Source organism: Salvelinus fontinalis, chromosome 30, assembly GCF_029448725.1.
Source record: "Salvelinus fontinalis isolate EN_2023a chromosome 30, ASM2944872v1, whole genome shotgun sequence".
Lineage (NCBI taxonomy): Eukaryota > Metazoa > Chordata > Actinopteri > Salmoniformes > Salmonidae > Salvelinus > Salvelinus fontinalis.
The window spans coordinates 36,089,173-36,103,387 of NC_074694.1; the positions used below are offsets into that span (position 1 = coordinate 36,089,173).

Consider the following 14,215-nt stretch of genomic DNA (forward strand, 5'->3'; position numbering starts at 1 on the left):
ATCTGGAGTTTGGGTTGGCACTAATGACAGAGTTGTGGTAAAGGGTGGAGAAGGCTCCTCTGCTCTGGTTATCTTGCCAGTGAAACTTACCAGTAGCCTGCTGAGAAGCTGAAAGTGTCTATCTTCACAATCAACTTTGTAGTACTGTATTATGACTAGAAAAGGCAAAAGCAAGGTCAAGTCATCACGTGTAATAACAGTTCTAATAACGTGTTGAGTTTATAAAGTAGGCCAGTAGGGCAGAGTAGTAAACCTAGTCTATATCGTATCACTTGGATTCCTCGAATAGACCTACAGAGAAAAAACTAAAATGTAGTCTATCAGTAGCATACTGTACATAGTGATAAATTAATCGCTCGAGCCGTTTCCTGGAAGTCTAAACAGACCCTGGCTGGGAGAAGTAAATCAGTCAGCACTACTAGGCAGTGCACACAGCAAACCCGCGCACTTACGTAAGGACATCCATGGTATCCAAGCTCGTAACTATGAACCTCCTCTTAAACAACATGGCGCATGTGTACAGCTGCGCTGCAAATATATACGATACATCCAGTTAGGTGGAAAATTAGTCATTTATGCTCACCTAGCACCTAAAATAGATTTCGGCGACACGATCGGTTGCAGACGCTCGCGCGTGTTTACTTTGACAAACAGCATCAGTCTCTGCGCGCTTTGACAACTTTGCGCGAGCTCACCTGTTTACCATGAAGACGAGAGAGCCTTTCAGGTCCTGAACCGTTACTTCGTTTCAGATCGAATGTTTTGTTACTGCGGGTACCGTGTATGCGGGTACTGTGAGTTCTTTTAACTTTTAACTTTAACTTAAAAAAGCTATGTGACTGCGACCTTAACCAGACTTCAACGGATGAAGAAATGCTACTCAACATTATGAGAGAAAATAACACACAACTGCACCAGGGGGAAAGGGAGAGAGATAGACTCCCTCCAATTTCAAATCATTCCTCCGCTGTGAGTATTTTTTACATTTTTTTATTTATTAAATATGACAAAGAAATGTTTTCATGTTCAAATAACAAAGACATCAAATAAAAATGTTAATTAAAAAAAATCATGTGGGATCAATGTCATACAAATTAAGTCATAATGTAAAAATACAATTAAACGTTTAGAAAAAGTGTGTTAAAAATGTGCATAATAGTAACGTACTAACCCATTTAAATGATCTCAGAGCTTGTCCTTTTGGGGAAATGTGTTAACGTTAAAACTGAGGGTGGAACTTTTGGACAGCTCTTCCTACCCTATTATGCTATAAAACAGCATCGCAGCTCTGTGAGTAATGAGTGCTAATATGCAGTGTTGGGGAAGCTACTCAGAAAATATAGTTCATCAAGCTACCAATTACTATACACTGAAAGAAGTTAAGCTATACCAAGCAGTAAAATTTGGTTTAAAAAACAGATACAAATATACCTTATGGAACAGCGGGACTGTGAAGCAACACAAACATAGGCACGGAAACATGCGTACACACGCGATAATATACACACGATACACACGTACGCATGGATTTTGTATTGTAGATAACGTTATGTTGTAGTGGTGGAGTATGGGGCCTGAGGGTACACAGTGTGTGAATGTTTTTACAATTGTATAACTGCCTTAATTTTGCTGAACCCCAGGAAGAGAAGCTGCTGCCTTGGCACTAGCTAATGGGGATCCATAATAAATACAAATTCAAATAGCAAAGCTACCCTTAAAATATAGTTGACTTAATTCAAGTTACTATCAATCAATCAATCAAATGTATTTCTAAAGCCCTGTTTACATCAGCCGATGTCACAAAGTGCTATACAGAAACCCAGCCTAAAACCCCAAACAGCAAGCAATGCAGATGTAGCACTATGAAAAAATAGTTCACCACATCCAAACTACTTCGTGATAAATGATCATATCATAAAAATCTGAAATGTCATAGACTACAAATTGCATGAACAGATCACCCTGGAGTTAACCCGAATGTGTAATTTAGCTTATTAAGTTTCAAGTGAGAATTAGCCGGGTCTGATGTCGAAAATGAAAATCAATTAGGCAGTATTTTCTTTCCGTTAAAAAAAAAGTTGTGTGTAGTTCCAGTAGTCAGCTACAGCACTACATGGCAAAAAAATAAATAATTAACTACTGAAACACTACCCAGATTTGAATTTAGTTCAACTACCACCAAGATACTGCACAATGTTGTTACATTACTAGTTGACCTACATGTAGTTCATTACTCCCCAACACATTATCACTAAAACAAAGCCCACATATTTTACTGTACATTTTGTTTATGTATCCCACTTTTATTTCTGTAGCCTAAGTGCAGCTGTACTTGCTGTGAATGATCAGTATTCTATGCTGTTATAGTTCTCATCTATACTATTATAATTATGATTACATCCAGGACTTAATGTCAATTTTTGGACATCCAAGACTCCATGATATCTGTAATATGAATAATGTTTTTTGTCATAGAGTACTGATCGTGGACCAAAGCTGCCATATCCTTCCCTCAATTTCATCTCAAACCACAAAAAGGAGGCTGGTAGCCACAGCCTCTCCTCCCAGTTTATCCTTCCTGGCATACGGCATGGTAGGTCCCGTCATGGTAACCCTAATGAACACATTACTTCATTCAAGAGTCCGTCTTGAGATTGTGAAGCTCATAGTGAACCAATATCAAAGTGCAGACATGAAGAACTTACTCCAGTTTGATCCCGATAGCATTTCCAACATGAGCTATCAGTATGGCTACCTAGCACATTTTTTATGTTCTTACCTTCAGGTACAGGGTGTCTAACAAAACTGATTTGATGAACAGATATTGTCTGTGGCATCAATCATCTCTAATTGATCAACAGTACTGTCCTGGGATAGACTGCACCTTGGCTGAGTAGGAACAAAGTGTTCAAGAGGAACACATTGAGACTTAGAAATATCAGTGAGATGTTTACAAGGAAATCATTTTCACAGCGCTCACAAAAGAAAGGCTTGTTTCAATTTCAAAGTGACCCAAACAGGCTGCTTTGAAATAATGAACAATACACCAGGCAGATTTGTTGTCATGGCTTCATATTCTTGAGATCAAAGATGTTGGAGAAGACTTGAGGATCATTGATTGATGCAGATGAGGGAGACAAAGGGCCATTCAGAGCTGCTCATCCTTTAGTTGGGGAACTTGTTCTGGGTAAAATGAGCACTACTGTTGTGTTTTCAAAATACAAGATGTTAATATGTTGTTGTCACTTATACTTGTAAGTATGGAGAGTTCATTGACCCATGCAAAAAAAAAAATTATGCAGGTTTCATCTAATGGCTCACAAAGTCCAAGGTTGCAAGTCTGTCCATCTTGTTATATAACAGTTAACTGAGATAGTTAAACTATAATATTGTGGATTAGAGTACCTGTCTTATACACCTTATACTCTGGTACCTGGGCTCTCATTGCCAGTAAGTAGAGTTGATCGTATGAATTACCACCTTCATTTTAGTTAGGAATTGGTTCATGTAAAAAACATTTTCTAGGATGATATATTTGTGTGTGATTATTTGTGTGTTTTTATATGTGGTTACATGTGTTGTTATTCCCCCTGCAGGTAGAGATCTTCCCCCCATCTGTCCTGATGTCAGACAAAAGCATCAACATCGCATCACCATTGACATTCTGCCTCCTGAGGTCAGGGCTCGCTTTGCCTCCGATCCTGTCATCCCCATCCGCACCAAGACAGCCAAAGAGTTTCAGTAAGCACACACACACACACACACACACACACACACACACACACACACACACACACACACACACACACACACACACACACACACACACACACACACACACACACACACACACACACACCTGTGTCATCGTTATCATCAATATTATACTCAAACAGAAACATCTGTTCATATTCATCTAACGTTCACTAGGGAGGACATTGAGAGGGCAACGGTCTCCGGTGATTGGAAACACGTCCATGATTTCTACTTGACCACATTCGACTCCTTTTTGGAACTGAATGCTGCCTTTAAGGTGGGTGATCCCCATGTGTGTGCCATATCCAATCCTGCGGTTCCATATTTGTATCGTCAGTCAAGCCAGTGCTAGTTATACAGCATGTTTTTAAATGACTTATTACACTCAATTCATTTGTATGGATAAGTGCGATGGTAAAATTGCTAAAGCAACAGTGATCATTTTGAAATATGACTGATCTATGCAAATAAAAGGTGACCATTGTTTTGGTGTTTAAAGTCGGTGAATAGAGTCTTTCTGGGAGCCAAGAAAAGGGGAATTTGGAGAGTTGTTTTTGAGTCTGTAAATGAATGAATGAAGTCATTCAGAAGGTTGTAAAAAAAAAAAAGGAGCACATGTGTGTGGTTTCCATAGAGAGTATTAATCATGAGAGCAGAACCTATAAGAAAGCGTATGATCATATATGGCAAGGAACAGTTGGGTAAATGTTTAGCACATGTGATGGTCGACTTAACTAGCTCATGTGTTAGTCCTAATCTAAATGTGTTCTTCATTTCTCTTTTCAGAAAGAAGCAAACGCTCCGTTCAACACGATTGAAGACTCAGGAATCAACACCAAATTTGTCAATGCTGTCTATGACGCGTTAATGCTCACGGTATGTAGAATGATGGAGCAACGAATAACCATGTTCATGCTGAAATGAAAACCTTTCACTAACGTTGATCCAAAATTGATTCAACAGCCTCCTGATACCCAGAGAGCAGTACTGAAGGGGATCATTAACAGCTTGTTAAGAGAATGGAAGGGGTGAGTGGTACTCTCATACATAAGTGCTCTTATATTTCTCACTCAAATCAAGCAATTCCTATCTACATAGTAAAGTTCTATACTTTGTGACTTGAATATTAATGCAAATGTTACATACTGGATGAGAAATTAAATTAATTTCATATTATCTGCTTTGTTTTGCAGTCGACGGACGAAGGATGACCTGAGAGCATATTTCATTCTAGTTCAGGTAACCTCATGCATTATCTACATGTACATACTGCTGGTAGAAATTACATACAGATTTGGCCAAGGAGCTCTTTCGACCGCTAATACTTAATTCCACGCTATATATAGCAAACCATTTCATTACGTAACAAGAGTACATGGTGTACTTTCCAGTAACAATGGCAATTTCCTCATTAGAAGTGAGACAGTTTTTGCACGCAAATGTATGCGTTAAGCACACGCACGCATGTGCTCCACAGCCATCTTACAAAATCTCTTTTTGTTTTGGGGCCTCAGTATGTTAAACACAGCAGCCATCAGTCTAAAGGCGAATCGGAAACACAGGAAACTCTCGATCTGCTACCTCGCCACATGGCCCATTGACTCCAGTCAAAGCCCTGGCAGTTAGTCAGTCTCATTCAGGCTCTGGATATAATGAGAGCAGAGTGTTTACTTCACACATGAGCAACAGACTAGAGGCAGGCTTGGTACTGGCCAAATATGGACACGACCATTAGACACAGAGTCTGGGAAAGACTTGGGGGGGCAGACTGGGAAATGGCTGAATAGAACTGGAAGGATTTCTGTCTGCTAAAAAGTGAGACTTTGGTTAGAGACTTCTGTTTCTATCCCATTCTAAGTTGTATTATTGTTTCAGATGTTTTATGGGGTTTATGGGGCAGTAAATTAAAAAGCACGTCTTCTATCCCTTTCTTACCAACAACCTTTTGTGGCTATTGAGCCTCTACAGTTCTCTCTTTCATCCACATTTTGTGTATGATGATATACGTTTGTCTTTGGGCTGTTGATAGGCTCTCTGACCTATATTTTGGTGGCGGATCCTGTGAAATTGAAAGGCACGAGGCAATTATTGGGTGTGTATCCCAATTGGCACCCTATTTCCTATATAGTGCACTACTTTTGACCGGGGCCTCATTTGGGAAGCAGCCTTAGTAGACGTGTTTGTCTGACATGGTTGATGTCAATCAGCCCCTGGTAATACCAGTGGTATTACTCTCTCTCTCTCTCTCTCTCTCTCTCTCTCTCTCTCTCTCTCTCTCTCTCTCTCTCTCTCTCTCTCTCTCTCTCTCTCTCTCTCTCTCTCTCTCTCTCTCTCTCTCTCTCTCTCTCTCTCTCTCTCTCTCTCTCTCTCTCTCTCTCTCTCTCTCTCTCTCTCTCTCTCTCTCTCTCTCTCTCTCTCTCTCTCTCTCTCTGCCAAAGGAACGGATGAGGTCATGTTTGGAGTGGAAAAGTCTGGTTTGCTCTGTAAAGCCAGACGTCTTATGTTGCTGCTCCAAATGAAAAGCTATATTTCCTTTTTGAAATGCACTGCCACTGCTGAAAAAGCTCCTCTTTGTTGCAGAATCCTCAGTGCACCAGCCCAGCCACATATGTCATCTATGCACACTTACTGAGGCAAATAGCCGCGCTGGCTGAAGCAGACCATAATTTCCTGATGCACTGGTTTAAGAAGTAAGAGTCTGAATTGTTCCTCTGTGTTATGCAGTCCCATGCTTTTTCAAGCCAGAAATCAAGAAATCGTTGTTGTTATTCTTTATCCAGGAAAGTTAAATTAATTACGTAAAGAATATGTTTTCTAAATTGCTTTAGTAACAGTTGGTAGGGATCGAGCAGTCATACTGTAGCTTTCAAACAAAGACCATCTATTTTGACAGTTAAAATGTGTTCCTTGTCGTGTGCTCAGCGTTTTCCATTATATCATTCTGATGATGATGGTGATCCTGATAATGCCTCGATTTTTTTATGATGATTATCTAACTCGTGTCCTCCTCTCCCAGGCTGTCCCAGAAGCGATTCAAACAGCTAGTGGAGCGGCTCCACTTCTTCATCTCCACCCGTTTGTTCCCAGCCAAGCCTGAGGAGCTGCCCCCCATGGCCAAGTGCTACTGGTGGATCCCCTCCGCCACCAAGGTCCTCTCCCTCCTCAGTGAGTAGGACGTCTTCTATATCCACACCCACAGGGAGGTAATGGGGGGTGGTAATGGATTGAACTACACTTTCTACAGACATTGAATTCTCCTGTCCATATACACTGTGCATTCGGAAAGTATACACACCCCTTGACTTTTTCCACATTTTGTTACGTTACAGCCTTATTCCAAAATTGATCAAATAATTTTTTGCCCTCATCAATCTACACACAATACCCCATAATGACAAAGCGAAAATAGGTTTTTAGACATTTTTGCACATTTATTAAAAATAAAACACAGAAATACCTTATTTACATAACTATTCAGACCCTTTGCTATGAGACTCGAAATTGAGCTCAGGTGCCATGAGGTCGAAGGAATTGTCCGTAGAGCTCCGAGACAGGATCGTGTCGAGGCACAGAACTGGGGAAGGGTACCAAAATATTTCTGCAGCATTGAAGGTCCCCAAGAGCACAGTGGCATCCATCATTCTTAAATGGAAGAAGTTTGGAACCACCAAGACTCTACCGAGAGCTGGCCGCTCGGCCAAACTGAGCAATCAGGGAAGAAGGGCCTTGGTCAGGGAGGTGACCAAGGACCCGATGGTCACTCTGACAGAGCTCCAGAGTTCCTCTCTGGAGATGGGAGAACCTTCCAGAAGGACAACCATCTCTGCAGTACTCCACCAATCAGGCCTTTATAGTAGAGTGGCTAGACGGAAGCCACACCTCAGTAAAAGGCACATGACAGACCTTTTGGAGTTTGCCAAAATGCACCTAAAGGACTCTCAGACCATGAGAAACAAGGTTCTTTGGTCTGATGAAACCAAGATTGAACTCTTTGGCCTGAATGCCAAGCGTCACGTCTGGAGGAAACCTGGCAACATCCCTACGGTGAAGCATGGTGGTGGCAACATCATGCCGGGAGACTAGTGAGGATAGAGGGAAAGATGAATGGAGCAAAGTACAGAGAGATCCTTGATGAAAACCTGCTCCAGAGCACTCAGAACCTCAGACAGGGGCGAAGGTTCACTTTCTAACAGGACAACAACCCTAAGCACACAGACAAGACAACGCTGGAGTGGCTTCGGGATGTTGAATGTCCTTGAGTGGCCCACCCAGAGCCCGGACTTGAACCAGATTGATCATCTCTGCACAGACCTTAAAATAGCTGTGCAGCTACGCTCCCCATCCAACCTGGCAATGCTTGAGAGGATCTGCAGAGAAGAATGGGAGAAACTTCCCAAATACTGGTGTGCCAAGCTTGTAGCATCATACCCAAGAAGACTTGAGGCTGTAATCGCTGCCAAAGGTGCTTCAACAAAGTACTGAGTAAAGCGTCTAAATACTTGTGTATATTTGTATATTTATGTATATATATACTTATGATATTTCTGTTTTTTATTTTTAATAAATGTGCTAAAATGTCTAAAAACCTGTTTTTGCTTTGTTATTGTGGTGTATTGTGTGTAGATTAATGAGGAAAAAAACAACCATATAAACATTTTAAAATAAGGCTGTAGCGTAACAAAATGTGGATAACGTCAAGCGGTCTGAATACTTTCCGAATGCACTGTATGTCTGGATCGCCTATCCATATTTGTCTTGGGTACACATAGTTTGAGGGTCAGGAGAAGTTCAGAGGTGTCAAGGTTCAAGCAAACATCTGTCTCCAAGAGACCTTGATACATTTGTATTTTTCTACGTTTTTCATTGTAGATGCAGCCAATAGCATTTCTTGCACTCCCATCATGCCCTTTGTTGACTTCTACAACCTCACACTGGACCACACTGACTTCATGGAGGATTATCACACATGGCAGACTCATGGAAACTCTACCAGGTGAGGCAGGACAATATCAGAGCAAAGCTTATGTTGACCAGTACTGTTCAATTCTGCCCACAACCCGTGTTGTTATGATACCTGTGTTTCTCTGTAAATAAATGGAACTTCCTCTTGTGCCAGCTTTCAGCTTTATAACAACAGATTTATTGTTTATGATATCAGATTGCAACATCAGATACACTATATATACAAAAGTATGTGGACACGCCTTCAAATTGGTGGATTTGTATGAAAGTATGAAATCGAGCACACAGCCATGTAATCTCCATAGTCAAACATTGTCAGTAGAATGGCCTCTCTGAAGAGTTCAGTGACTTTCAACATGGCACCGTCATAGGATGCCAACTTTCCAAAAAGTCAGTTCGTCAAATTTCTGCCTTGCTAGCGTTGCCCCGGTCAACTGTAAGTGCTGTTATTGTGAAGTGGAAACATCTAGGAGCAACAATGGCTCAGCTGCGAAGTGGTAGGCCACACAAGCTCACAGAACGGGACCGCCGAGTGCTGAAGAAAGTAAGGCGTAAAAATCATCTGTCCTTACACAAGCCTAAGATCACCATGTGGAATCAAATCAAATCAAATGTATTTATATAGCCCTTCTTACATCAGCTGATATCTCAAAGTGCTGTACAGAAACCCAGCCTAAAACTCCAAACAGCAAGCAATGCAGGTGTAGAAGCACACCTGCATTGCTTGCTGCCTTTCTAGGAAAAACTCCCTAGAAAGGCCAAAACCTAGGAAGAAACCTAGAGAAGAACCAGGCTATGAGGGGTGGACAGTCCTCTTCTGGCTGTGCCGGGTGGAGATTATAACAGAACATGGCCAAGATGTTCACATGTTCATAAATGACCAGCATGGTCAAATAATAATAATAACAGTGGTTGTCGAGGGTGGAACAGGTCAGCACCTCAGGAGTAAATGTCAGTTGGCTTTTCATAGCCGATCATTGAGAGTATCTCTACCGCTCCTCCTGTCTCTAGAGAGTTGAAAACAGCAGGTCTGGGACAGGTAGCACGTCCGGTGAACAGGTCAGGTTTCCATAGCCACAGGCAGAACAGTTGAAACTGGAGCAGCAGCACGGCCAGGTGGACTGGGGACAACAAGGAGTCAACATGCCAGGTAGTCCTGAGGCATGGTCCTAGGGCTCAGGTCCTCCGAGAGAGATAAAGAAAGAGAGAAAGAGAGAATTAGAGAGAGCATACTTAAATTCACACAGGACACTGGAGAAATACTCCAGATATAACAGACTGACCCTAGCCCCCCGACACATAAACTACTGCAGCATAAATACTGGAGGCTGAGACAGGAGGGGTCAGGAGACACTGTGGCCCCATCCGATGATACCCCCGGACAGGGTCAAACGGGCAGGATATAACCCCACCCATTTTGCCAAAGCACAGCCCCCACACCACTAGAGGGATATCTTCAACCACCAACTTACCATCTTGGAATGCTAAGCGTCGGCTGGAGTGGAGTAAAGCTTGCCGCCTTTGGACTCAGAACGCAGTGGAAATGCGTTCTTTAGAGTGAGGAATCACGATTCACCATCTGGCAGTCCGATGGACTAATCTGGGTACCTGCTCAAATCCATACTGCCAACTGTAAAGTTTGGTGGAGGAGGAATAATGGTCTGGGGCGATTTTTCATGGTTCGGGCTTGGCCCCTTAGTTCCAGTGGAGGGAAATCTTAACACTACAGCATACAATGACATTCTAGATGATTCTGTGCTTCCAACTTTGTGGCAACATTTTGGGGAAGGCCCTTTCCTGCTTCTGCATGGCAATTACCCCGTGCACAAAGCGAGGTCCATACAGAAATGGTTTGTCGAGATCGGTGTAGAAGAACGTGATTGGCTTGCACAGAGCTCTGACCTCAACCCTGTTGAACACCTTTGGGATGAATTGGAGCGCTGACTGCGAGCCAGGCCTAATCGCCCAACATCAGTGCCCGACCTCACTAATGCTCTTGTGACTGAATGGAAGCCGATCCTCGCAGCAATGTTGCAACATCTAGTGAAATGCCTTCCCAGAAGAGTGGAGGCTGTTATAGCAGCAAAAGGGGGGACCAACACCATATTAATGCCCATGATTTTGGAATGAGATGTTTGACGAGCAGGTGTCCACATACTTTCAGTCTTGTTGTGTGTATTTCATTTACAGTTAAACCCAGACATATCATAACATCCAGCTATGATGCAATCTCCAATGAGTATCATACACCAAGAGAACACAATCCCTGATTAAACCAAAACACATGATAAATTGTGAAAACCAAACATCCCCATTCCTACCTGTTCTTCCCCATCCGCAGGTTTACATTCTGCCAGTTCCCCTTCATTCTATCCACGGTGGTGAAGAAAGCAATCATTCAGAAGGACTCGGAGCAGCAGATGATCAGCATGGCCAGGGTGAGACAGAGGTCACTGCTCACATAGGTCCTTGTCATCCATCTATGACAGTGTCATTGTATAGCATGGACAATGCCTCACAGTCTCAGACTAACCCAGACTAACCAGCTTCATGAGGTAGTCACCTGGAATGCATTTCAATTAACAGGTGTGTCTTGTTAAAAGTTAATTTATGGAATTATGGAGTCAGAGTCTCGAGTGTGGGAACAAACATATACTGTCCCACGGTTGAGTAAACAAGCAAGTTCAAGTCAACAAAGAGTCATGAGGCAAATAGCATTAAGGTAGTCACCTGGAATGCATTTCAATTAACGGGTATGCCTTGTTAAAAGTACATTTGTGGAATTTCTTTCCTTAATACGTTTGAGCCAATCAATTGTATTGTGACAAGGTAGGGTTGGTATACAGAAGATAGCCCTATTTGGTAAAAGACTGTCAAGAACAGTGTCAAGAACAGCTTAAATAAGCAAAGAGAAACGACAGTCCATCATTACTTTAAAACATGTAGGTCAGTCAAATATGGAACAATTCACTTTGAAGCTTTGAAAGTTTCTTCAAGTACAGTCACAAAAACCATCAAGCGCTATGATGTAACTGGCTCTCATGAGGCCCACCACAGAAACGGAAGACCCAGAGTTACCTCTGCTGCAGAGGATACGTTCAATAGAGTTATCAGCCTCAGAAATTGCAGCCCAAATAAATGCTTCACAAAGTTCATGTAACAGACACATCTCAACATCAACTGTTCAGAGGAGACTGCATGAATCAGGCCTTCATGGTCGAATTGCTGCAAAGAAACCACCACTAAAGGACACCAATAAGAAGAAGATACTTGCTTTGGCCAAGAAACACGAGCAATGGACATTAGACCGGTGGAAATCTGTCCTTTGATCTCATGAGTCCAAATTTGAGATTTTTGGTTCCAACTGCCGTGTCCTTGTGAGATGCAGAGTAGGTGAACGGATGATCTCCACATGTGTGGTTCCCACCGTGAAGCATGAAGGAGGAGGTGTGATGGTGTGGTGGTGCTTTGCTGGTGATACTCTCTGTGATTTATTTAGAATTCAAGGCACGCTTAACCATCATTCTGCAGCGATATGCCATCCAATCTTGTTTGCGATTAGTTGGACTCTCATTGGTTTTTCAACAAGCCAATGATCCAACACACCTCCAGGCTATGTAAGGGCTGTTAGACCAAGAAGGAGAGTGATGAAGTGCTGCATCAGATGACCTGGCCTCCACAATCACCCGTGCTCAGAGTGAAGGAAAAGCAGCCAACAGGTGCTCAGCATATGTGGGAACTCCTTCAAGACTGTTGGAAAAGCATTCCAGGTGAAGCTGATTGATAGAATGCCAAGAGTGTGCAAAGCTGTCATCAAGGCAAAGGGTGGCTCTCAAATCTAAAATATATTTTGATTTGTTTGACCGTTTTTGGGTTACTAAATGATTCCATATGTGTTATTTCATCATTTTGATGTCTTCACTATTATTCTACAATGTAGAAAAAATAGTACAAATAAAGAAAAACACTTGAATGAGTAGGTGTTGAGTAGGTGTGTCCACACTTTTGACTGGTACTGTTTATTATTAGTAGTATTACTATTATTTGGAATAATTGAAGTATGTTGGACCCAGAGTATTTCCCAGTCAAGTCTTGAAATCAGGAATAACCCTATAAGTATACAATATTTACAGTGTGTATCTCACTGCATCAGTGTCACGTTCCTGACCTATTTCTGTTAGTTTGTTGTATGTGTTAGTTGGTCAGGACGTGAGTTTGGGTGGGCATTCTATGTTGTCTGTTTCTATGTTGGTTTATGGGTTGCCTGGTATGGCTCTTAATTAGAGGCAGGTGTTTGGCGTTCCTCTAATTAAGAGTCATATTTAGGTAGGTTGTTTCACAGTGTTCGTTGTGGGTGGTTGTCTCCTGTGTCAGTGTTTGTCGCACCATACGGGACTGTTCGGTTTGTTTGTTTATCGTCATTTATGTGTAGGCTATTTTCCCTGTTCGTGCGTTCTTCGTGTTTATGTGAGTTCGTCGTCCAGGTCTGTCTACATCGTTTGTTGTTTTGTTAGTTTTAGTCAAGTTCGTGTTTTCGTGTTTTCTTTAATAAATCATGTCTTCACAATCCGCTGCATTTTGGTTCAATCCCTGCTCCTCCTCTTCGGATGAAGAGGAGGACCACCGTTACAATCAGCCTGAAAACATACACTCTCCCACTCTGACAGCAAAGCAGTGGTCCAATGCTAACAGCATGTACTGTGGGAGCAACTGCAAATAAAGAATGCGTCTTGTTATTTATTGCAGCAAAGCCTAGTGGACAAAGTGTCTCGCAGACAGCGAGTTGACATGAGCCTGCTGTTTCTCAACATCAAAGTCAGGCGGCTGCAGCTGGTCAGTGACTCACTGGATGAGGTAATACCATCTCCCATCTTAATCTAGGCACAGTACGCACAGACACACACAAGCATTACTTAAGAAGACAGCCCAGCCCTGGTAGAGTAGCTTGATAGCTATTTCTGTTCATACAAGAGCCAATTAGTTTGAAGCAGTTATTCCACTGCTTTCAATCCAGTGCATTTCAAAACTGAAACGTCCAAGATATGTATAGGTTCAGACATGCAGCATGCCTAGGTCTGATAAGTTCAAGAGAGTTGGCCACAGCTTAACTTGTTCTCTTGCTTTTAGCTTGCTAGAAACCGAGCAGACTTGAAAAAGAAGCTGAAAGTGACGTTTGTGGGGGAGGCTGGTTTAGACATGGGCGGTCTGACCAAGGAGTGGTTTCTCCTTCTCATCCGACAGATCTTTCATACAGACTACGGTGAGACATATGGTACAAACAGATCAGGCATATGTGTTGTCCTGAGCCATAGAGATACAGATGTTTTGTTTGCAACAATAATATTTTTCTCCATAGATAACAGTAGAAGATTATGGGAGTTTCTTCACCTTTAGCCCTAGCTGTCTATATCTCATCCTAAAGTTTCAACAAGTACCCAGACTAAGAATGTTGACATAGCCATAAATGAAGAACACAACTCAAATGTATGATGTTCTG

At 42.1% G+C, this 14,215-nt stretch overlaps 1 protein-coding gene across 1 annotated transcript in view; it reads left to right on the forward strand.

Moving 5' to 3' along the window:
* The first annotated feature begins 271 nt into the window (after positions 1–271).
* The window catches only part of LOC129829140 (probable E3 ubiquitin-protein ligase HECTD2), a 38,067-nt gene continuing 24,123 nt past the window's right edge, over positions 272–14,215 (forward strand). Inside the window, exons 1-13 of the mRNA XM_055890707.1 lie at positions 272–969; positions 2,476–2,593; positions 3,597–3,741; positions 3,931–4,033; positions 4,543–4,632; positions 4,720–4,784; positions 4,950–4,995; positions 6,337–6,446; positions 6,773–6,921; positions 8,626–8,749; positions 11,060–11,156; positions 13,465–13,572; positions 13,846–13,978. Of these exons, the coding sequence (XP_055746682.1) occupies positions 874–969; positions 2,476–2,593; positions 3,597–3,741; positions 3,931–4,033; positions 4,543–4,632; positions 4,720–4,784; positions 4,950–4,995; positions 6,337–6,446; positions 6,773–6,921; positions 8,626–8,749; positions 11,060–11,156; positions 13,465–13,572; positions 13,846–13,978 (1,384 nt within the window). The 5' untranslated portion in view covers positions 272–873. The remainder of the gene's footprint in view (positions 970–2,475; positions 2,594–3,596; positions 3,742–3,930; positions 4,034–4,542; positions 4,633–4,719; positions 4,785–4,949; positions 4,996–6,336; positions 6,447–6,772; positions 6,922–8,625; positions 8,750–11,059; positions 11,157–13,464; positions 13,573–13,845; positions 13,979–14,215) is intronic.